The sequence below is a fragment of the Aedes albopictus genome, chromosome 1 (genome assembly GCF_035046485.1).
Source record: "Aedes albopictus strain Foshan chromosome 1, AalbF5, whole genome shotgun sequence".
Lineage (NCBI taxonomy): Eukaryota > Metazoa > Arthropoda > Insecta > Diptera > Culicidae > Aedes > Aedes albopictus.
In genome coordinates, this window is record NC_085136.1 from 85,654,864 (window position 1) to 85,680,049 (window position 25,186).

Sequence of the window (25,186 nt, forward strand, 5' to 3'; positions counted from 1 at the left end):
GTCACCACTCGTACAACGTCGTCCTTTCCGGGGTGCACAGCCGCAATCCGCCCACGCTTCCATTGTTGCGGTGGGAGGTTTTCCTCGATCAACAGAACCAGAGCACCCACCTTGAAGCTCGAGTTCACATTCGTGTTCCATTTTTGCCGTCCTTGCAAATGGTGAAGATATTCGCGAGACCATTTGTACCAGAAATGTTGGTGCATCAGCTGGACGTGCTGATATCTGTCGAGCCGACCGACCTTTTCATCTCCATATGCCGGCACAGGAAGCGCTACACCAGAACGGCCGATCAGGAAATGCGATGGGGTCAGCACGGAGTAGTCGCTTGGATCCTCTGACATGGGGTACAGAGGACGCGAGTTGAGGATGGCTTCCGTTTGCGCTAGAAAAGTGGTCATCTCTTCAAAGGTAAGTCGAGTTTCACCAACTACCCTCTTGAGATGGTATTTCATAGATTTCACCCCCGCTTCCCAGATGCCACCAAAGTGTGGGCTTCTGGGGGGGATGAAGTGCCAGCGAATACCCTTCGTGCTACAGAACTCCTTTACTTTCAGTTGATGTTGCTGGTCCTCGAAAAGCTGCCTCAATGCCGCCAACTCATGATTAGCGCCCACGAAGGTTGTGGCATTGTCGCTGTGAATGTCACTCGGCAGACCACGTCGGCTGGAGAAACGTTGCAGTGCTGCTATAAAGTTGTCCGTCGACAGGCTCGAGACCAACTCGAAATGGATGGCCTTGACGACCAAGCAAACAAATACAACTACGTAGCCTTTGTACAGCTTCGTGCTGCGGCCTCCCATCTTCAGCATGAAAGGACCTGCGTAATCTATGCCCACCTTGGAAAACGGTGGCGCTGGCTGTACCCGTACTTCAGGAAGGTCTCCCATGAACTGTGCTCCCGGTCGTGGACGCTGTCGAGCACACACTTGACACGTTGAAACTACCTTCTTGATCAGCTGCTGTGCATGTACTGGCCAGTAGTGCTCCCGAACAATAGCCAAAAGTTCGTTCTGGCCGACGTGGAAGTGCTCCTGGTGCAATCCTCTCACGATGGTCTCCGTGATGTGATGTTTCTGTGGAAGCAGCACCTGATGCTTGCCATCATACGGAATAGCCGAATATTTTAGGCGACCGCCAACTCGGATGAGGCCATCATCACCAACGAATAACGCCAGATTTCGGTACGGTTGCCGCTGAACGGATTTTGATTGTAGAGCCTTCAGAACATCGCCATATGATTCACGCTGAACGAGCAATAAAATGGACCTTTCAGCCCTCCTAATTTCGTCGGCTGTGATGTCACCAAATTCCTGCTTTTTGTGCACTTTCTTGTCGATGTATCGATGAACATACACCCACGCTCTCTGGATTCTCCTGTAGTTGCTCAGTCTGTTTAGCATTATTGGTGGGTCCGACCTGACTGCTGCCATCACTACCGCCGCCTCCTTCACTTCCGGGATCATGGATTCTTCAATCGCTTCAGGTTGACGTGGAGTGAGTTGTTGTTCCCAGAGCATTTGAGCGCCTTTCCACCATTGTTCCTTCTTCTGCAGATCTTCTGGAAGCTCACCTCGAGATATCGCATCAGCAGGGTTTTCCTCGGATCGTATGTAGCCCCACTGGTACGACTGCGTTAGCTCGACGATTGTAGCGACACGGTTGGCAACAAATTGATTTAATACGAGAGGAGACTTCCTTAGCCAACACAAAACAATCTGGGAATCGCACCACAGCATCACAGCATCGAATTGGATCTTCATCGCAAAAGTCACCTTCTGCACCAGTTCTGCCAAAAGCTTTGCCCCGCACAACTCGAGTCGTGGTATCGTTGTCGGCTTGAGCGGAGCCACGCGCGATTTGCTGGCCACCAGGTTGACGTAGACAGTTCCATCCGCAGCGATGCTTCGCACGTATACAACAGCTCCATATGCGCGTTGGGACGCGTCCGAGAAACCATGAAGCTCCAGAGTAACCGCGTCACCTTGTGTCACACACCGTGGTTTCCGGATCTGATTCAATGCTGGTAATTGCTGACGAAACTGGTTCCATTTTCCTAGAAGTTCCTGTGGAAGCTCTTGATCCCACTCTATACCAAGACGCCAAATGTCTTGCATAACCAACTTGGCGAACACAATTGCAGGGCCCAGGAATCCGAGCGGATCGAAGAGTTGCCCGATCTCCGACAGAACCTTGCGTTTAGTTGGCACTACCGTCCAGTCGACTTCAGCTGCCCGAAACATGAAGTAGTCCTCTTGAGGGTTCCAGATCAAACCCAACGTTTTGATACTGTTGTTGATTCCAGCTTCATCAAAGCTAACTTGCTGCTCTTGGAGATCTTCGGGGATAGCCTTCAATACGTCCACGCTGTTTGAACAAAACTTATGTACTGCAAAACCGCCACGACGTAGCAGCTCCGAAAGCTCCGAGTAGATTCGAATCACTGCTTCACTCGACGAGCCGCCAGTCAAGAAATCGTCGATATAGCTGTCTTCCGTAATGACCACCTTGCCGAGTGCAAATTCATCGCCTTCATCAGCTGCCAGTTGAACCAGAACTCGTGTCGCGTGGTACGGTGAACTAGCAACGCCGTATGTTACCGTTTGGAGCTGGTAGACCTTTAGGTGGCCATTGCCGTCCCACCAAAGGATTTGCTGATATTTGCAATCATCCTTATGTAGCCACACCTGCCGGTACATTTTGGATATGTCGGCAGTCAGCACCACGGAGTGGGTACAAAATCGAAGGATTATCGAGACGATGTCATTTTGTACCGTGGGTCCAACTAAGAGTGTATCATTGAGCGAATAGCCTGTAGTGGTTTTCGCTGACGCATCAAATACCACTCTTGTCTTTGTCGTCGAACTCGAAACTTTATACACAGCATGGTGAGGAATGTAGTAACCGCCACCATCCGTGTCATCTCCAGGCAGCTCCGCCATGTGGCCTAGTGCCAAGTATTCTGACAAGAAACTGTAGTACTCACCACGCTTGATTGGATTCCTCGCGAGCTGAAGCATCAGCTTATTGAGGCGTTTCCGAGCTGCATCGTAGGAGTCGCCAAGTTGACTCTCCATGCCGTTGAATGGCAGTCGCACTACATACCGCCCAGACGATTCGCGATAGTGGGTGGCCTTGAAATGTTCCTCAGCCACAGCTTCAGCAACAGTCGTAGGTTTCTCCGGATAGACGCTTTCCAGTTCCCAGAATTTGGACATCGTTTGGTTCAGCATTTCGTCGTTTCGGTTGAGCTGACACACACGGCGATTCGATCTGCCCTTGATCGGTACCGAACCCGCCACAATCCATCCAAGTTTTGTTTCAGCTAGCGTAACGCCATCCACGCCTAGCTTCATCCGACCGTTTTTGATCAAATCGAAAAATACCTCATTTCCAATGACCATGTCAATCTCGCCGGGGGAGTGGAACTTCGGATCAGCAAAATGTAGCCCAGATGGAATCCTCCAGGAACGGGAGTCGATGCTAGTCACCGGGAGGTTCGAAGTCACATTTGGAACAACCAGGAACTCTAATTTGGGAGAAGCAAACGAACGATTGCAGGACTGGAACTTTGTGGCCAGTAGGAACTTGACTCGAGTTTCACTGTTGTTCAATCCACTGATCGGAACATCCACGGGGACCATGTTCAACTGAAGCTTGCCTGCCAGCTGCTCGGTTATGATGTTACTGTCCGATCCAGAGTCTAACAGCGCACGGCACTGTACGAGCTCGTTGTTCTTTCCAGTAACCAACACTTGTGCCGTGGAAAGGACGACACGGTGGTCGGCTCCGCTGATGCTTGCGCATAGAGTTGTTGCACCACTACGCTGTTCAGAGTTCTTCTGCTGCTTCTGCGATTGTCCTTCGGAATCTGTTGCATGTTCTTCGTTGTCTTCATGCTTTTCTGGAACGTCCACACTAGTAGCATCATTTGAGTGCAGCAAGCTGTGGTGCTTGCGACCGCACCCTTGCACCTTACACCCCTGCTCCGACGGACAGTTGACGACGCGATGCTTGGACTTCAGGCAGTTGAAGCAAAGGTTTGCTTTTGCCACAAGCACTTTTCGCTCCTGCGATGACAATCCTTGGAACTTCACACAACGGTAGATCGAATGTTCCGCCTTGCAACATGGGCACACCTCTCTAGCGACCTGGACGAAGGAGTTGGACGGCACATGAGAGTGCGACTTCTGATTTATCTGCTGCCGCTTAATTGATGCTGGAGTAGCTGGATGTGGAGGTGGCTGCTGGGTCCGATTGGTTCGCTGGAGTACACGTCCTCGTTCGCGCAAAAAGTCGACGAATTCTTCGAAATCGGGAAGCTCGCCGCTACCCAGCTTAGTCTCCCATAGCTCTTGTGTTTCCTTATCGAGTTTTTTATACAGTACGTTCACCAGTATGAGCTCGGCCAATCCTTCGACGGGGAATCCATGGCCGTTCAGGGCATCCGTGTGCTTGACACACAGCTCAACTAGCTTTGAGAGCGACTTACCACGATTATCCTTGGTGACTCTCGGGCAGTCCAGGATTGCGTCGATATGGGTGTCCATAATGAGACGCTTGTCCTCATAAGCATCTTCCAGGATCTTCCACGCCGAAGCATAATCGCCGTTATTAACTACTTCCTGGTCGATCTTATCCTTGGCCTCCCCAGTGAGCGAGTTTCGTAGATGCAGGATTTTCATGGCATCGGTTTCGTTTGTGTACCTAGCCATGATACTCTGGAACAAACTCTTGAAGCTGAACCAGTTTTCGAGGGTACCGTTGAAGGTAGGGAACGGTGCCTGCAGGTGAGGAGCTGGCGCCTGCACATACACCGGTGCTTGGGAAGATGCCTGGGGAGCGGCCACGTTTTGGTACACCTGCAGTTTCGTTTGCTGTTCGACATGGTCGATTCGCGTCTGCAGCGCCACATACACTTCGTTGTGTATCGCTTCGAATTTTCCGTATTCAACTCGCATCGCTTCTCGTTGCTCCTTCGTCAACAGAGCGGACATTTCTGCGTAGACCTTCTCAAACTCGTCAGCTGTTCGGCGTAACGTTTCTACGTGGAGTTTGAGTAGATGAATGCTGATATCTTCCTCTTGCAGTGTATCACGCATTCGCAGCAGCTTATCGATCAGCAGCGCCTGCCGATCACCCAAAATCTCCAAACTCTGCGCCATCCTGCGTCTGGCTAGCAATTCCTGCTGTGCGGCCTTTTGTTGGGCCACGGTTGGGATACGATCCGCTGTTTCTTCGTCACTGTTTTGCGATCCGGTGAGCGCGTCGAGAATATTCCTTCGCTGAACCTTGCTCGACGGTCCACGGGGAGTTTCACTTTCACTCATGGATCTTCAGCCTCTTCTTCGGCCACACTATCACACGCGTGTCGAGCTTTTTCAATGTTAAGTATATTTTTGCACTGCTCGAACAACACCACGGAATCAATGTTTACAAACACTGTGTCGGACTTGATAGACCGACCGACAATTCACTCGCTCTTCGAGGCTACGTCGACAATCGCAAAGATGGCTGCCATTTCTCGTGCCATGGGCACACTCCGCTCGTCGAGACTACGCCGACAATTGTAAAGATGGCTGCCGTCCCTCGTGCCACGGACACCTTCTCTTGCCGAAGCTACGTCGACAATCGCTTTTCGCCAAGATGGCGACCACCGAATTCTCGTGCCACGGGCACACACTCCACCGGGTGGCGAAGCACCACCAACGCGTATTTTGGCCTTGCGCCGAAATTAGCACACGGTGCTAATTTATCACTCGCGATTGCCGGAAACCATGCAAAATTCCTCCGATGATCCGGGAGAACGGACCAAAAAATGTCCCACGATAGCTCAGGCTAAACTTTCGGCAGGAAAATCGGATGGTTCGGCACACTTGAAAAACAGTAAAAATACTTCCGTTCGATACAAAGTCCGGTTTATTTCTGATTTTTAGTTGGTACAGTGTTGCTAGGTTTAAATTCAAAGGTTCATGTGCACTGTAACACTCTTAATGAAAAAGGTTCAAAGTTCTCAAAAAACAAAATAACATTTTACTCATTTTCATCTATTTTTACCATTCACTATAAACTCTTTACAACGCTTCTGAAACACCTTTAAACACCTTCCTACAGTTCCGCTGATACTCACCTGAATGTTTCTGAAGCCCCGTTGATTGCACTCTAGGCTCGCCTGAAACCCACTGACATGTCTCTGAAACCCCCTGAAACCTTCCCTTAAAGCGCCTCCGTCACCCGCTGAAACCCCATTGACCCTTTTTTCGAGCAGAGCAAGTTGAAAGGTGATATTAATATCGTGTGCGATTGCTTTGCTCGGGTTTAAACTGCCTCTGAAACCCCCTAGTCTTCTCTAAAACTACCCTGAGGTACTAGATTGTTTTTCCTTAAACTATCCTCACCCCACCCTTCATAAACTCCCCTGAAATTCTACTGAACATCTGCACCCAAAATTCCCTTTCAGGTTTGCTCTGCTTGAGACCTATTTGAATCCCACAAGAAGCCCCAGAAAACCTCTGAAGGCCACTGAAACTCGCCTGTAACCCACCTGAAACCACCTTCAAATCCTCTGAAAACAACCGACACCTCTCTGAAATCTTCTAGAATCTCCCTAAAACGTTCTTGAACGTGAAACTCCTTCGATTTCTATACCACTCGTAAGACATGCTGCAATCTGCTTAAAATCCTCATCAATTTACCAAAACTCTCTGATTGAAGCCTTTGTGGTTCCCGCTCACTCCGTAAAACCCTATATTCCTCAGTACAGTGTATTTATCTTTTTGTTTGTCTTGTAACACATGATTCTCAGGTGCTACAACAGACGACCTCGCTACAACAGCCGGACAGTTTGAACGACATGGAAGAGGACAGCTTGCTGGTGGTAACTTCTTCTCAAGGAACGACGGGCGAGGCCACCACAGAGGAAAGCGAAGCACCCACAATCGTAGCAGGTGTGCTGGACCGAACCGGTACGGCCACTACGGGAAGTGGTAGCAGTGGGCGGGGCAGTGTTAGTTCCTTCAGTTCCAAGCACCTGGAAGCGGACAAATCGTCCGGTAGTCCGGTGCGAAAGGTGTCTACCGAATCCAGTTCGGCCGGGAAGCGAAGCAGTTTGGAGAGGAACTTGCGAAAAGATTCTCTGAAGAACAACATCGAGGATATTGGGTACGATGAGTACGTGAAGAGGTTGCAGCACAAGATCGCTCAGATCAGCAGCGCAAGGGATTCGATCGAGGTGAAGAAAAGCAAACGGAAAACATCCAAAGGGGAACTCGGTATGGATGAAAAACCGGCTGAAGTGATCGAAGTTCCAGAACCGGTAGCGAAACCAACGGTAACGAGCATTTACACCGAGCAAAGTTCAATAGAAGTGCCAAAAAGTGTGGAGAAGAAGATCGAGGAGATCACCAAGGAGCGTGTCAAGCAGAAAGACATCATACACGATCTAGTCATGGATAAGCTGCAAACGAAGAAGCAGTTGAACGCGGAGAAGCGACTCAATCGAAGTCGCAATCGCAACAACGCTCTCGGTCATCCGCCTCTTCCACCCAGTCAACCTCAGTCGGCGGTCTATCAACCGATCGCGCCGGAGCGGAGAAATCGACTACTTGGCCAAGACACCAACGGCAGCGTTCTCAATCAACCTTACAACGCGAGTTCCGTAGCGCATTCAACTCCTGTTGCACAACCAACCAATCAACCTAACAAAGAAAACATCGCTTTCAAGACTCCCGCCAACCTCATGGTGACCCCTCGAAACGCCGTCATCAGCGTTAAGAAACCTCCGGACGAGACGCTTACACTAACGGAGCAACTCCGCGAAGAAGCCCGCGCTCGAGCTCGACTAAAATCCAACCAAGACCTTGGCCTATCGCCGGAGGACCGAGTTCAACTCCTTCGTAAAAAGTTCCACATCAACCTGCGGGAGCTGAACGACCAGCACGATTCGCCATCCGAACAACAACAACAGCAACAGCAGCAGAACAAATCCGATGACACCAAATTCAACGAACGACACCACCATCCCGCGATGAAACTGATGACTTCGAAGAGCGTCAACGATGTATCGGCACTGAAGAATCTGAGCAACGATCCGGACTTTATTTCGTCGACGACGGACAGTTCCGGGCCGAAGGCGGGATCCATGCTGATCGGAAGCAAACTGAACGATTACGTTTCCGATCCGAATCTGGTGCAGAGTCCGGGGGTAAGTTTACATTACGTAACACTATTTAACCCATCTAAGCTTTTCAAATGAAATGCAACAAAAATTACTGTATATTTTCGAAGAAGTTTTAATTAGTTTAATTACAATCTTCTAATTTTGCTTTCAACGAAATTAGTGGAGGGTTTTTTTTTACTGGAGAAGTTTCTAGCAAGGTGTTCTACTCTTCAGGTTTGTTTTACAGAAAAAAGGGGTGCATTGGGGTCATTATGACCCAAACAGACACACTGAGCCTGTACTATATGTCAGCGTGATGAGCATGTTATCTTCTGCTACGCGTATGGTGCGGAACTACCGATAATCTGACGCCGGTTCGTATTGACTTTGAGTTCTCGTACTCTTTTTATGTGTATGGAAGATCTCCAAGATCGTCATGTCGAATGAGCAGCGGGAATGACTTCTTCTTTTTTTTTTGGTTGACTAAATTGACTTGATTCTGAGGGACTTGACATAACTTGCCTTAAAAGACACGCCTAACTAACAATCGCAAGTTACAAACAAGCATGTATGTTGAATTTTTGCTTTATAATAGTAGTGATAGCTGAACTAAAATTATGCTGTACACATTACTGTACAAATGCTTTTTCAATTGAAAAAGTAGCTAATGTTCAACCTTTCCTATCGGTATTAATAATGATAATTTTAAGCATTTTTCAAGAGTTTCATAAGCTATCTATTTGACTTGTAGTAATTCCTTTACAAAATAGTTTAACGAGACTATTGTCTGCCTCTTATTAAGCTGATGTACAAATTAGCACGTATAATGTGTTTTTCACAAGTCGAATAAGCGGTTTCGTTTCATCATACTTCGACTCAGAGTACAGGATGAAAAACACGTGTTTTTTACTAACAAACAGTTGAACTAATGTTGTTAGTTGGGCGGACACGTTCAATGCTTCCAGTGAGCTTTTTTTCGTCCTTTGAAGGAAGCACGACATTAGACAACGGACTAGCATGCAACGCCCAGTGGCACTGCCGAAAACTTTTGCTGGTAGCTGCGGCGGGGATCAAACCCTCGCTCCTCAGCACGATGCGACTAAGAGCTTGGTGATCCTAGCCGTACGACCACGGAGCCGCACCAATGTTCTAGATCGGTTCCAATCGTTCTAGATCGGTGCAAAAATGCCAGACAAAAAATTGGAAAAGAAACTGTCCGATTCGGAGATTGTGACAGTTGTCAGATTCCGGTAAAGCTCAACAATCTAGGCAGAGTGTACCGGTACTTCCTAGAAGTGCAAGGTGAAATTGAGAAGCATGATACGACAGAGCGCCTTGCAGAGCATCTGCCACAAAGAGAGGCCTTTGAAAGTCGTTATGGTGTGGCGAAAAGTTTTCTGTTGTCCAATCGAACGATAGATGCAGACCCAGTGGCTTATGGTGGAGCCTCCAGGAGCTTGTGGAGGAGATTCAGCGGCATGTTAAGGCTCTCGCGAAGCTGAACGATCCCGGTCAGCACTGGGATACTCCTCTAATCAACAAGCATGATCCACCAGCTCTACAAGGGTGAGAACAAACGACCAGTCACGAAGAAGATGTCGAATACAACGCTCTTGTCGAGTTTCTGTATCAGCAAGTACGAATCCTGAAGTCCGTAGCACCCGACATCTCCCAGCGTTCTCAGCGTGTTCTAAGCAAAGGTGACCGGCGTTGTTTTTCCTCTGAAAAGCAAATTTGCAGCCTGCGTTCGATAAGCCGAATGCCCCATCCTATTTTGCCTTTTCCGACCGGCATTTCATGTTCCAATGCCAACCCTTCGCCAAGCTGTCCGTCAGCCAGAGAAGAGATATGGTTTCCCAGTGCAAGTTATGCTGGAACTGTTTCCGCCCACCAAGCCAGAAGTTCCACGTTCAAGTTCTCCTGCCATTCCTGTCGCGATCCACGTTGTTCCACGATCCATCCCGGCTTGGAAAAGTTTCATCAGCCCCGGTTGTGACGTCGAAATCCCATTTAGCACTGAGTGTTCCATCCACTTCGGCCCTTGTACCGGCTTCCACATCCCAACAAGTAAGCATGTCGGTTCTATTCCAGGCCAGTACCGTTCTCCTTCATGATGGGATGTCCAATGTCTCACCCATTACCCTAGTTTTAAGTTTTTGACATTCTTACCCCTTGATAATTTTGGCCCTTCTAGCAACACTGTTTGTGTTTATGTTTATGTTTTGAAGAAGACAACAACAATATTATGTTTGTAAAATTTCCGATTCCGTAACCGCAACCGCCATACTGTAATTATACCGTCCTTTCGTAAAAGTATTCGCCCCCAAAACGACGATTCGACCGCTTGGGAGTGTTGTCGTCGTCGTGATTATGCTTCCCGAAAGCAATGTCAAATTCGTTCGGGGTTTCAAAACATTGGAAAGAAATTCATTATTTTTACAGTCAGATTGAGATTTACGAGTAAATGAGTGTGATCCGAAGGTATAACTGTTTATTCTGAGCATAACAGTATTTTTTACGGCAGTGAAAACTAATTAGAAGAACGATATTTCTGGGTCTGAAAATCGTTCAGGCGAAGTGGATAGCAAATCTAACCTAGAATATCCTACAATTCTAACCTCAACTCCTCACTTGCACAAGCCGGATCTCATTTTTCACGGAAATGGTGGAACAAAATGCAAAACTAATGTACGTGCGACCGAGGGAATTGAAAGTTCTACCATTCCCACTTAAAAAAATTGTCGGATGTTGGTTGTAAGTAGGAAAAATAAAATAATTCCCCCAACAGATTATGTTGATAGGTATGTTAAAAAAGGTAAACATCATCAGTTCGATAGTTGCGTTACCGAAACAAAGATGGGTAACAGTATGTTTTGTTTGGCCCTTGAAAGCCAATCGCGGCTGTGTTTTTTCTCGTTTATTTCCATCTTTCCGAGACCGGTACGTGTGTGTCCGCCTGCGCTCGAGTGAAACACTGGTGCCAACACTTCAGACAGTTGTCTCTCACGTCGTCGATGGTCAAGGAGAATACATTTTACTAAGGTGGCGCAGATAAACATTGCAAACCACTGGTTGTCTCTTCCATTCTTCTGGTGTTCTTATGGAACTGAAATAGTGACGTCACTATTTTAGTTGCATAAGAACACCAGAAGAGTGGAAGAGACAACCAGTGGTTTGCAATGTTTATCTGCGCCACCTTAGTAAAATGTATTCTCCTTGGTCGATGGTCACGGCAAGTCCTTTGAAGCTATAGCTTTGTTGTATTCCGGGTCGATGTCAAAGTTCATGTCGTCGGAGCTGGCTAGTCTGCATGATATTTCTCAACCCGAGCCGGAGTGTCCGTTGCCGGAATCGCCAGTCCCATTGTAAGTTGAAGCGAGCAGTGAGCGCCACCGTTCGCTTCCGAACTGGGTCGTTTTCTACCCAGCTCCGTTTTCTAGTCATCGACCACCCGACTACCAACTTGTCCACCATCTACGTCAAGCTTTTGTCTTGGGAGCTTCCGAAGGTCTAGTTAGCCGATCCGGAGTTTCATGTTCCGAACATGATTGATCTCGTCATCGGTGGTGAAGTCTACTGGGACCTGCACAGTAGCAAGAAGCTTTCTCTAGGACGTGGGCTACCGTACCTTATCGAAACGCGCTTCGATTGGACTTTGTGTGGTTCAACCACCCAAGATTCCAAAGATTCGGTAGCCTGTCAGCTCTCTAGCACTGATGCTCTGCTAGATTCCACTCTCTAACAATTCCCACACAATCCGTTCACTCCACGACCGAGAAGGCATGCGAGGAGTTCTATGCTGCAACCACGTCCAGAGACCCAACGCCAGAACAGACAACCCGGAGATCGTGTTGGGAGTTTCTGAATCTATTTTCGAACGCTGTTTCCTCGGTCTAGAGCGCCGCCTTGAACGCGACTCCAACGTGTAATCCGCCTATCACCAGTTTATAGAGGAATAGGAGCGCCTTGGGCATTTGAAGTGGCTCGATAAACCGGTAGGCAACATTATTCCGCACTGCTACCTTCCGCGCCAACCCGTATTCAAGCTGTCGAGCGCCACCATAAAAAGAAGGGTACTAATTAACGCCGATATTATGCCATTCGCTCATCGACACACTTCTCGTCGGTCCGTCCAAGACGACGTACAAGACGACCTGCTCCCGTTGGTTTTGCTTTCATCGCATTGCCCTGAATGACGACATCGACAAAATATACCGGCAAGTTTACCTCTACGACGACGACCAGCGGATTAAAAAACGCAGTGATGCGTTCTAGCCCATAGCCTCGTATCAGCTGCAGAACGTTACTTACGGACAGTTTCCGTCCCATCTCGCCACGAAAACTCTCCAAAAATTGGCGACTGTTAATGGCAACCAGTTCCTCTTCGCTGCAGAGCCGGTCTTCGAAGATTTTTACGTCGACGATTTTTTGTCCGACGCCGTATTTGCCGTAGACGTGAAGTTTCTGCTATGCTGGATTCTGCAGGACTACCAATGAAGAAGAGGCGTTCGAACTCCGTCGAAGTCCTCGATGACATCCCACCTGAAGATCGATCAATACAACTGTGGCATGACCTCTGGGAACCGCAGTCCGTTAGCACGCTTGGATTTTTGGAAACCGGAAAGTGACGTATTCCTATTGAAGGTCCAGTTACCCCTTTCAGCTCCCGTTCTCACCAAGCGCAAGGTTATGTCCTACGTATTTGACCCGCTGGGGCTAGTGAGACCTACCGTTACCAAGGCAAAACTGTTCATGCAACGCCTATGCTGCCCTGCTAAGCATATCTGTCCCATGTTGTTTTGCATTCTAGCCGCGTTTTTCTCAGTAACAAAGCCATTTGAAGTTAATTTGATAGTTTTTCCATTTTGCATCACAAATGAATATTCCTCGATAACGTCAAGCAGCTGTTTGACATTGACTTTAAGATAGAACTTAAGTTAGAGCAGTGGGACAATATGCGTAGAAAAACAACATGGTACAGATATGCTTAGAACGGCAGTATGGGCGTTAAAACTCCCAACAACGGGCGCTACGAATGGGATCAACCGCTATCTCCGAAGCTGCAACAAGAATGGAAAGAAACCCACATCTCCTTCGTAAAGTCAGAGTCCCACGATTTGCTTCCGTCATCGGCGCTGTCACTATCGGGCTCCACTTATTCGCTGATGCGTTCAATAAGGCCAACGGGACATGATGCTATGTCCGCGCCTTACCCGCCTATGAAGTGTGCGTCAAACTTTTAGTATCGATATCGAAACTTTCACCCCTACACTATAGCCACACTATAGCCAGACTGGAGCTGTGCGCCACCCATCTCTCCACGCAGTTGTACCAGAAAGTCGCTTCAGCACTGAAGATCGTTCCACTTGCCTACTTCTGGTCAGATTCCACTACAGTTATCCAGTGGTACTTATGAGAGTTCGACTGATATGTGTAATCTAGCTACTTTATCGGCGCTGCAGTCTTGGGGAATCAAAACGACTGTTTTAGATTTGTCCCGACGTTTCGACTCTGTTTCGAGTCTTCTTCAAAGGGAAACTGTAATGGGATCTTTATTGGTGGCATGAATTATGGGTAGTATTAGTTGACTTACATTCTGACTAGTCGCTTTTTGTTAGAATTGACATAGGACTGTCGGTGTCGTGTTTGTTTCTATACATCGGCTGTGAAATTAATTTTTCATACATAAATGCATTATAGGTACAGCGTGTGGTGTGATTTTGACCTACATTTCTTGTCAAGTGAACCGTAGCTTAGTTTTTGGGCGATTTCACTTGATTTTCACTGTACTGCACTGCACTGCACTTGTGAACGCGGTAACGGTTTGTTCAAAGATGGTGGATGCATTAGCTATGTTTGGGATTGAAATGTTTCACCTATAGTTTTGAGAATGGCTGCGTACGTTGTGTTCAATCCGTCAATGTCAGTGCGGTGGTTAACAGTGTTGGGTGTGTTAACTATATGACACATTTCAAGAAATGTCAATGTGTTTGTGTTTCTACTACTATCAATCACTGTAGTACGATCCAGGTTGAAACTATGATCGTTGTCGATGCAGTGTTTGATGAGCGCTGTTTTTTCTCCTAGTGTTATCATCTCTGTGTCTATATTGGTGTGCCCTAACTCTTTTAACCTGTTAAGTTTGTTTATATGTGTTTTGTGTCCGTACAATCTTGTTTTTAATTTGTTTTGAGTCATACCAATGTAACACTGCTGGCAATCATTGCATGGTATTTTGTAGATTATTTTGCTTAGATCTAACTTGTTGATTGGGTCTTTTACTTGTGTGTGAAATTTATCAATGGTGTTGGTTTGTTTACAGGCTATGGTGATGTTTTTATAATCTTTGCTTAGGATACCTATGATTCGTTCAGAGAGACCGGTTACGTACGGAATGGACCTGAAAATTGGTTGTTGTTGGCTGTTGGCTGTTTCTAATTGTTGTTCTATTGATAGATCGGGCTCTTCTGTGGACGCTGCATCTGGTGGATTGGCCATCATCGGGTTGGTCATGTGCTGATGATCTCCTGCTAGAGGTGGTGTGCGAGCTGGTGTTGTTTGGACGATTGCTTTTGAGGAGGATGCTGATTCTGAAGATTGGACTGATGGATGCGTTACCGGTTGGTTGGTTTGCGGTGAATCTATTTGAATGGATGGGCTGGATATTGCTTCAGATGGACGGTGAGCGGTGTTAGCAGGTTGATCCATTGATGTGGTTGGTATTTCCGTAATTGTTGCTGATTGTCGTGGTGGCTGATTCGGTTTGGTTTGAGTGATGTAACGGTGGAAGAGTCTGTTGATCAGTGTCCTGGGGAAGTCGTTGTTGGTCAGGTGTTTAAAGATGATTTCCTTTTTGGCGGTTGTGTTCGTTGCAGTGGAGAGAGTACAGACGCGATGGATGAAGTTCTTCCCGACGTTGACCTTGTACTTTGTTAAGTGGAAGGAGTGCCAATTGAGCATTCTTCCTGAAGCAATTGGTTTTGTATACCACTCAGTTTGTAGGGATTGATCGTCACTTCTGATGACGGTCATATCGAGATAAGGCAATCTTCCTTCCACTTCTGTTTCTACAGTAAACTGCAACCTTGCTTCGTGTCGATTGAACTCCTTCAGGACCAATTCTATAGCATCTTTGGGGATAGCTATGAATATATCATCGACATACTTTTTTAGGACGGGGATTTGGAAGGGAAGGGTGGATGTTGCTCTGTCGATTACCGAGTCCAATGCAATATCGGCTAGGATGGGTGACAACGGACTTCCCATAGCTGTACCGAAAATTTGTTTGAAGTATTTCCCTTCGAACCTAAAATAGCTTGAGTCCATACACAGGTCAACTATTTCGATGAACAGGTCCAGATTGATTTTGGTGTTAATCTCGGACCACCTATCGATTATACTTTTGCGGACTAATTCTCTGGGGACATTTGTGAAAAGTGACACCACATCTAGCGACACGATGACGTATCCTTCTGGTAGCTTGATTTGTTGGATTTCTTGGCAAAACGTGAAGGAGCTGGCGGTGTTATACTTGCTAACGAGAGATTCTTGCAGTACGCGAGCAACGAACTTTGACAACATGTAGGTTGGAGCTGTTATGTTGGGGATTACAGGCCTGAGTGGTAGGTCCTGTTTGTGGGCTTTTGGTTGCCCGTAGATCCTTGGGCAGACGGAATCGTATCTGCTGAGTTCGCGTGCGGTGTAGTTGTCGACCAGTTGGAGATCTTTCATTCTTCTTACGATGCTGTTGTTCTTCGACTGGATACTTGGGGTCGGATCTCTTTTTACTTCCACGTATGTGTCATCGTCGTTGATCAACGCTCTCATCTTTTGGTTGTACTCTTCTCGGTACATGACAACCGTTCTGTTACCCTTATCTGCGGATAGAATACAGATGTCGGGGTTTCGTTTGAGGAACCGTGTAATAAAGATCCCATTACAGTTTCCCTTTGAAGAAGACTCGAAACAGAGTCGAAACGTCGGGACAAATCTAAAACAGTCGTTTTGATTCCCCAAGACTGCAGCGCCGATAAAGTAGCTAGGTTATCCAGTGGTTTCGATCATCCCCCGGACAATGGAAAACGTTCGAGGACTGGACCAATCCGATCTACTCGCCAAAGAAAGATGGTGGCCTGGCCTGACGTGGCTGGAGCAATCTCCAGAACAATGGCCTGCCGAACCCCCAGGATTCGTCAAAGAAATCCGTAAAGCTCCAGTAGCCGCCATGACATCCGTCCAGAATACGTTCGCTGAAGAGTTTTTCTCCAGGTGCTCCAGCTTTTCCAAACTTCGCCGTATTGTTGTATGGTGTTTACGTTAACCCTCCAAATCCTCCGAAACCGCCGACAAGACCAAGCGAATCTGGATGCACTCCGAAATCAACAAGTGTCCTCACAGGCATTTAACTCCGATGAGCTCCACTCCGTTGATCGAATTATTCCCAACTAACATTTTTTGTGAATGTTAACGTCAACAAAGCGCCCTCAATATGGCTTGATGCTGAGTTACTCTGTTGTACATATGAACGGAAGCTTCTATGCGAGCCCTATACCAATGAATCAGGCGAACTTAATCCACATGTCTATGCTGTGCGAGCATCTTCTATGCCACCAAGTCATAGCTTTTTTCTCAGCTCCTATGTAACCACTAACTGAATAACATCTTGAGAAGGCGCTTTTTCAGCCTTTTCACAGTTGTTAAATAATAGTTATACGGCATCCCTAAATAAATCGATTAAATATATTAAGGTTATGAATTCCATGGCGCAATACATGTGGAACCGGAATTATCGCTTTTAAAATTGAATAATTAAAGTACTTGCAGCTACTAAGAATCGAACTCCCGATCTCCGTATCCACTGGTCCCGATGATGTCCTCGCTGCCACACTGCTATATATAAATAGCATAGAAAACAGCCCGTTTTGTTTTACTCCAGACAAGGCTTTATAATTGTGCCACAAGAAACCGACAAGGCTTTATAATTGTGCAGCGTCAAACGCATCAATGTTTACATTGAACAAGCTGGGTGGTTGCGCCAACAGGTTCTTCATCGCAGCTTCTAGCTGAAAGGATGTTCTTCAACCAGCTACGATGCGCTGCTGTTTTGTGTATTTGGCAACATTACAAAACGTACCTTATGAAGACAGCTGGTTTATTGATTGGGACTCTTATTCAATTTGCACATCCTCCGGTAAATCTTCCGGAGTTGGATTAAAGTGCAATAAAAACAACCCAAATAAATTCACAGCACAGAGAAGGATAGCTGTAAAGTATTTGTGTAGTAGCTATATATTCGGCTTAAAGTTTGTTTTGTTAATATTGTTTACATCCGAAAAGCCGTGTTGGTACATCAACAGTTTCTATATTACAGCGTCTAGCTGTAATAATATCGCAAAACGGCCTTCAAAGCGCTGCTGGTTTGTGGATTTGTCAGTATTACGAATTGTACTGTATAGTAGCAGCTGTTTTGTTACTGAGGACTCCTATTCGATTTGTTCGAGTTTTCACATCTTCCGGAGTTGGAATAGAGTGCAGTAAAGGCAACCTCAGTAACAAGTGAGTGATTGCTGAAAACAGAGTTTAGTATCTGTACGGTGCTTGTTTTGCAGCCGTGTATTAGCTTATGGATTGTATTTGACAAGCTTCCTTTTTATTCAGCGTTAACCGCTTCAACTCGATTGTTACACAACATAAAGCAAATGATTGAAGCTTATAGCGCTGAAAATGTTAGTTGGGTTGTTCGTTTGGCACAACGCGAAAGTTTTCCAGATGAGTGCTCCGTTGGTATGCTCTTTCTTGTATAGAGGCCAAATGAGGCCATTCAATCAACTAGCAGGCAGTTAATCATCTTTTCATATCTTGAATAGAATACGGTGTAAAAGTTGATACAGCTGCTCACTTCCGTGATTGGGAAGCTCTGCCGGGAGTTCCTTCTTCCCAGCTTATTGTTCTTCAGCCCTCTAATGACTGTCTTGATCTCGTCTGGCGTTGGAGATTTCACAGCCTGTCCGTCACCCGTCGATTTGAATTCTGTCTGTCGCTCTTTCATTCTCATCATTCAACAATTCCTCCTTGGAGCCACCATTGTTTTATCCGTCAGCAAGTTTCCATCACGGTCCTTGAATCACGTTCAAATTGATCTCACCCACTTCGGGATCGCTCTTGAGAAGTAAGAGTTATTGCTCTTCTCATAAGCTGCGGTGAAGTAGAAACTGATCGGAAGATGTTAGAAATTAAAGAAAATCTTAATAAAACATTTCAAAGTATGTTTCAATGTTTGTCCAAGTTCTCAGTTTTTAATTCTTAATAAAAAACACTAACTGAATAACCCCTTTCTTACACTTCCAGCTGACGAACGCCAACGGTGCCGCCAGCGGCGGCGACGAGGTGCGACTTCGACTGCGAAGCAAATGCAAAGACCGCGAACGGCGGAAAAGCCTCATCGAAAAAGTTTCGGACTTTTTCATTAGTCGAAAGAAGGAAAACAGCGGCAGCGCCAGTAACGGTTCTTCGCCCACAAAAGAGAACAAAAAGGCCGAGGGAGCGGGAGATGCTAGTGCGGTGGCGGTGGCGGCCGCGACGACAACGGGTTCAGCGGCCCCGACCGGCAGCAGTAGTTCAACGACACGGACCGGATCCAGCTCGACGGGTGGAGGATTTTTGAGGTTTAAAATCTCGCCGAAGCTGAAGGATAAGTCGAAGGTGAATACGGACGGGATGAGTGCGGATCAATTCGATATGTGTGCTCGATATCATTGATGTTCTTCGGTGGAAGATGATTTCAATAACCGCTTTTCTTTTGATTCCTCTTTCAGTCGTGTTTCGATGTGAGGAATATTGGGTTTGGTGTAAGGATCAAAAATTTGCTATTTGTTTGACTTTCTGATTGGCCTTTGAGTTTTGCTTAACTATTTTCTGTCAGCGTTAATATTTTATTTGTTTCAATTGTTTCTTTTTTTTTTGTAAATAATTTCTGTTGTTAATGTATCTTTGATAATTAGTCGTAAGGAGCAGTGGTTATCAATCTTTTTAAAACGATACTTTTGAAGTTGAAGCAAAAGCTTAATGCAATGAACGAAAGTTACGTTAATTTTAAGTTAAGCATGTTGAGTGAGCTTTCCTCGGTAGAAAACCATTGGCCTAGAGCTTAGAAACGACATTTTCTTTAGTGGTATAATATCTGTTCAAAATTTACTCATCTAACATTTATAAACACATGTTTTTGCTTAAACAGCACAATTTATTAACTCAGTTCAACTGTTGTCATTTCTCTGTAAATCTGACTAACCTTCCAAATACCATTTCGTCATTCTGCTCCCCAGACCAAGGAAGGTTCCCCATACGAACGGTGCGCCTCCGAGGATTACCTAAAACAACCCCCATCCAGTACTAGTCCGTCGGGTCGTGACACAACGACGACCAGCTCCGTCACAACGGGATCGCCGTCCTCGTCGGTCAACGCTGCGGTGGCCTCCGGCAACCGGTTCACTCCGATCGGCCGCAAGGAAGCCGAAGAGCTTGAGCCACCGCCGATTCCCCCACTGCCACTCAACTATCAGCGATCGGATGGTAAGTTTTCTCCTTCATACGTTCATTTCCTATCAATCTAACAACACCAATTTATCTCAACAGACGAAAGTTGCACCACAAACGAGCCAAAGAATGAACTGAAAAAACTACGTGCAATGACGAAGGCATCGCGTCAAGCTGAATTGAAAAGGTTCGTCTTTCATCAACTTCTTTCATTTTCAAATCGACCTTATTTGACCATCTTTCCCCACAGACTGAGAATTGCTCAAGAGATACAACGAGAGCAGGAGGAGATCGAGGTCAAGATCAAGGACCTGGAGACGCGCGGAGTCGAGATCGAGAAAGAACTCCGCGGCGAAAGCGAATCCCTCGAAAAGAACATCGAAAACCTCGGTGCCAACGACGAGGGTCTGGTCAAGGAGTGGCTGGAGATCATGCGGAACATCACCCGGCTCAAGGTGCGCGACGAGGAGCTGAGCATACGGCAGCAGGAGCTGCAGCTCGAGCACCGGCACGCCCAGCTCAAGGAGGAACTGAACATGCGACTGTCCTGCAGCAGTAAGCATCATTCCGGGGCCAAATCCAATCTCCTCAAGGGGGCGATTCTAAAACAGTTGTTTTCCGTAGAGCTCGACAAAAACTCGTCGGACGTCGCGGCCGAGGGTGCCATCCTGAACGAAATGTTGGAAATCGTGGCCAAACGGCAAGCGCTAAGACCTTCGCTGGATGCTGCGGCGGCGGCAGCGGCTGCGGCCGCGGCTGCCGTCGGAGTGCCCCATTCCGCCGTTGCCATGGTTCCGTCCCCGTCCACGCGGATGACGAAAGATTCCGATGTAAGCACTGATGGTGATGAAGATGATGATGATGATAATGGTGGTGATGATGTTAATGATGTTGTTGATGATGATGATGCGAATGATCTTGTTAACGATGGTGGTGATGATGGTGGTAACACATGTGTGACCGTAGACACTGGTAGTATTAACGGATTTCTTAGTTGTTTTAAAGCTGACAGCAATGGACCGAAAGCTGGTTCTAGAGCCGGACGTTGTTCTAAGTTGGCTGTTTTCGGTTCAGTGTTGCTTGGTTTGTTAGCTAGTTTGTATTATTATGAGTTATTTTTGAGTTTTTACGATTAGTATCAATTCAGTTTACATTTTACATATCACCTCTATTTTTTTTATTTGCACTTGCACTTTGTTATGTATTTTCAATTAGTGTTTTATTCTTTTATTTTTTGCATGCGGTTTTGAATTTATATTTCCTGTAACAGTTGAACTAAGGTAACACTAATGCAATTTATAGTGATCTCAAATTATACAACACCATCTTCGGATTTGTATATACACAACCGGGAAACGAAATTAGTTGTATGTATCGGTATAAATGGAACATTTGAGGACAACTGCTTTTTGCCGTGTTAAATTTCATCAAACTATAGACACAAATAACCGGGGAGCGGTCGCGTCGTATACTGAGTACACGCACCATAAAAATGCACGCTTGTGGTACACAGCGTGAGCGCGGCGTCGCTGCAGGTAGTCAAAGACGCGACTGCTCGAGGGATAACTAAAATTAGATTTCTAACTAGATCATTGGTACATATGTTCTTGTTATAATCTTGGTGGAAATTTATGACGTAATCTTTAGTGAATTAATAGTATACGCTTGGCGGATTTATCATCAGGTATTAATGGCAGACTTTCTTCTTCGTCGACATCCAAGTCTATCCATACAATGTCTGGAAATCATTCAAAAGTTAATCAAAAGCTTTCTTAAAAAGTTATTCTTAAAAAAATCATCACGGATTCCTTCAGCAATCGCTGCACGGATTATTCCAGGTACCTACCGTCAATGTACCAGTAGCCGCTCGTATTCCAATAGCCGCTCACCGTCATGAATCGGATTTTTATTGACATAAATATGTGCAATCCTCTCCAAGCAACTGTAATTCGACACACATATTTTTAATAAACGTGTTTTTGCAAGTAAACTTCATTTCTAAGCTCGTGAGCGGTTATTGGTACGCTGAGGGTATTTTTTTTTTTTTCGAAAATGTTGCAGCGATTCCTATGAAGATTCCTACAGAAATGGTCTAACCTTTTAAAGCCAAATTATTTCGGCGATGTTGCTGGAACCTTGTTAACCTCGAACTCGTTTTTTATGCTCGATTTCATCACCGGGATCATACTGTCTCATAATATCGGTTGAACTGTCATTTTATCTACGGCAATTTAATAGGGGAGTAAATTGATTGTCAACAGGGAACCAATCACGCCTACCCTTTGTCTTATTTGACTGCTTATGATCGCATAACTATCCCATATGAATAGGAAACCCAGCAAATATGGGATTGATATGCGATCATGGCCATGAGCAGTTTAGTGGAGCCTCGTAGCCGTGCGGTTAGGGTCACCAAGCTTTTATAATCGCACCATGCTATGGGGTGAGGGTTCGATTCCCGCTTCGGGCGTTGAAACTTTTCGTGAGAATAGTTTCTCCCCCGGTTCCACTGGTGCATGCTCCGTTGTCCGTTGTCTAATGTTAAGTTTAAAAAACGGTCTGTACAGCCGAAAGCTGAAGACGTTGTCCGTGTCTTTAGTCCTGTGAGGTCGCCATTCACCGCTCATGCTCCATTCATCGCTAGTTTCATACACGGTAAAAATTCTGCACGCTCGATGTAAGGGAAAAATCCCTTAACTATTCAACATCCCAATCAACATGATCAGAAATGCTTTTCCTTTCAAATCGCAATGCTGTCAGTGTTGATTTCAGATCCAAAACAAACCCACCGGAGAAATAAACTAAAAATCACTTCGATTTGCACTACTGTATAAAGCAGCACGATCCAAAGTGAAAAGCTATTGATTTTGTAATGACTGTTTTGGGCATGAAAGTAAATATAGATGACAGGTGGTAGCAAGTGCTTCGCTTCGGTACGCATCTCTCTAACAGATGTGAAGTAGTGTAGTGCGAAAACAGGTAATCGTGAATCTCAAGGTCCTGGTATCGAATCTGGATGCGGTGAACACTTTTTTTATAATTCTAGTTTTGAAATCAAAACATTGTCAACAACGAATTGTGCGGCTCCGTGGTCGTGTGGCTAGGGTCACCAAGCTCTTAGTCGCATCGTGCTGAGGAGCGCGGGTTCGATTCCCGCCGCAGCTGTCAGGAAAAGTTTTCGGCTGTGCCACTGGGCGTTGCATGCTAGTCCGTTGTCTAGTGTCGTGTTTCCTTCAAAGAGCGAAAAGCTCACTGGAAGCATTGAACGTGTCCGTGTCTTTTTTTAAAAGTGAGTGCAGATTTTTTACCGTGTACGATTTACATTGCATTTCATACGATTTACATGCATGAGCGGTGAATGGTGACCTCACGGTATCAGTATTAGAACGTTACTGCTAAACTGCCGCCACTCGCATAACAGTCCCATCTTTGCTGGTTTTCCTATTCATATGGGACTGTTTTGCGAGTGGAGGCAGTAAACGAGAGACAAAAAAGTCGTTCGCATAATTGATTGTAATCATGCAAGTCAGCATGTGATTCAAACATAAAGGACTGTAGATCATACGACCTTCACTTGCGAAAGTTCTTGGAGGACCTAGAACATTCTTGGAAATTTGTTCTTTGCAGAACATAGACCATGGACCTGCAGAATGTTACACCGCATTAGTAATGTAACAACAATCCATTGATTACGCTTGTAGATCTTAAGGGTTTTACTTACGGAAGTTCTTGGATGACCTAGATCATCTTTGGAACCTAGTCTTCTGCAGAACTCTGCTTCATAGGGTGTTGAACCGAGAGATTAATGCACATACAATCCATGGATTATGCTTGTAGATGTAAGGCCTTTACTCGTGAAAGTTCTTGGATGACCTAGAACAGAGTTTTCTTCACCAATGGTTCTCATTTCTATGTTTCTATTTCTATTTGTTCAGAAATTATATGAAAAAATATCAAGTTGTCCAATATGAAAAGGAATCGCATATCAGTCCCATATTCTCCCAGGATATAGCTTGTTCAGGTTTCAGGACGTACTGAGACAAATTGAAAAAGCTAATGTAAAAGGACCATATCCAGAACCGCAGGGCAGTGTTAACGAGCGGATTTCATTTATAGCATAACTTAAATTTTTCCTTGTTTTAAAGACCATTTACCTTCATGAGATTCCAACGAAAAAAAAAATAACATTTAGTATATACGAACATTTTATCACAAGATTGATTGTTTGAACCTTTTATCGTTGTTTTCTCGACTTGGTGTTTTTGTAAATGGGACTGATATGCGGCTCAGGGCAGTACAGCTCTCAAATATGCAACCTACCAAATACGAATCTACCAGGGCTATAATACATCCAACTTTGTGCTTAGTTGAAAAATGAAAATAGTGATTTGCACACTATTACAGTTAACACATATGACTAAGCCGTAAGGCCATAATGTGGGATCTAGTGTGGGATAGAATCAATTATTCGTATCTTACTAATAGCTGAACGTTCCGTTCAGTCCATATTCTATTAGGAAAACCATTACTTTGGTTCTTTTTCTCTCGTATATCGATACTGCAAGAAGCTTATTCCGGAAATATCAAAAATGCTTTCAGCTTGATCACTCGGTCTTGCAAATTGGGCTTTAATTTTAAGGAATGTCTATCAATTGATCAGATTTTTCCTGAACACCAATCAATTTGATGGTCTTTCTTATTTTTATTATTCCAAAATGAAGTCAACACAAAAAAACGGCCTTCAAGCACGATATAAACACATAACGATCTTCGAGGCGTGACTTCCGGTTCTTCAAACTACGACTTTCTTCAAGTCGCGTCCCTCATTCTCGCTCTAATACTCTTATCGAAAGGTTCGCGTTTCGCAACTCGACCGAATCCGGGAAAAGACAAATTTTCACGCTTTTAGAAAAATCAGACCACCCGGCCGATCCTCGGAATGAGTCCTTCTTTTTGGACGCCGAAGGACAATTGAATTCAACGGTCTTCAGGACACTTGTTTCGATTCCTCAAATATCCACACGCCTTCAAGGCGCATCTTTTTGCTTCGCAAATTAAACACATTCCAATACGATGCATCGCGATGGTCTTCGAGGTACGTCCCTCTTTTCCATTCTTGACGGCCCTCGAGGCACGTCCCTCTTTTCCTTCTCGATGGCCTTCGAGGCACATCCTTCAATTTGACTTCTCGACGGCCTTCGGGTCGCGTCCTTTTTTTCGATTTCTCGACGGCCTTCGAGGCGCGTCCCTATTTTTTATTCCTTGACGGCTTTCGAAACGAGTCTTTCGATTCCAAGAACCGAACATTACCAATACGACGGCCTTCGAGACACGTCCCCTGTTTTTTTTTGCATTTCGGTAAAACTAGGCCACCCGGACGGTCCTCGGGACACATATTTTACATATTCTTACCAAACTATTGAAAGAGAAAAAAAAATCATAACTTTCGCACTTTCCACACTTTTCAGTTTGCACACAACACTGCACTTTCCAAGA

General features: G+C 45.7%; 2 protein-coding genes across 8 annotated transcripts in view; one reads left to right on the forward strand and one right to left on the reverse strand.

Moving 5' to 3' along the window:
- LOC109622444 (F-actin-monooxygenase Mical-like) overlaps positions 1-25,186 on the forward strand; it is a 237,276-nt gene that overhangs the window by 202,523 nt on the left and 9,567 nt on the right. For 2 of the 5 annotated variants that reach the window (XM_062844923.1, XM_062844927.1), the window contains 7 exons: positions 6,806-8,203; positions 18,506-18,859; positions 18,973-19,005; positions 19,480-19,726; positions 19,790-19,877; positions 19,941-20,245; positions 20,315-20,662. In XM_062844923.1, the coding sequence (XP_062700907.1) occupies positions 6,806-8,203; positions 18,506-18,859; positions 18,973-19,005; positions 19,480-19,726; positions 19,790-19,877; positions 19,941-20,245; positions 20,315-20,662 (2,773 nt within the window). The remainder of the gene's footprint in view (positions 1-6,805; positions 8,204-18,505; positions 18,860-18,972; positions 19,006-19,479; positions 19,727-19,789; positions 19,878-19,940; positions 20,246-20,314; positions 20,663-25,186) is intronic. The other 3 variants (XM_062844925.1, XM_062844924.1, XM_062844926.1) reach the window with 3 other exon arrangements.
- Positions 11,330-18,451, reverse strand: LOC134285034 (uncharacterized). Of its 3 annotated transcripts, XM_062844933.1 has the most exons (3): positions 13,888-18,451; positions 13,752-13,821; positions 11,330-13,696 (listed from the first exon to the last, which is right to left on the reverse strand). In XM_062844933.1, exon 1 carries the CDS (start codon positions 16,010-16,012, stop codon positions 14,009-14,011), a length of 2,004 nt encoding a protein of 667 aa, XP_062700917.1. In that variant the 5' UTR covers positions 16,013-18,451; the 3' UTR covers positions 11,330-13,696; positions 13,752-13,821; positions 13,888-14,008. The 3 variants fall into 3 exon arrangements, with proteins under 3 accessions (XP_062700917.1, XP_062700914.1, XP_062700915.1); XM_062844930.1 differs by having other exon boundaries at positions 11,331-13,821; XM_062844931.1 differs by having other exon boundaries at positions 11,331-13,696; positions 13,752-18,451.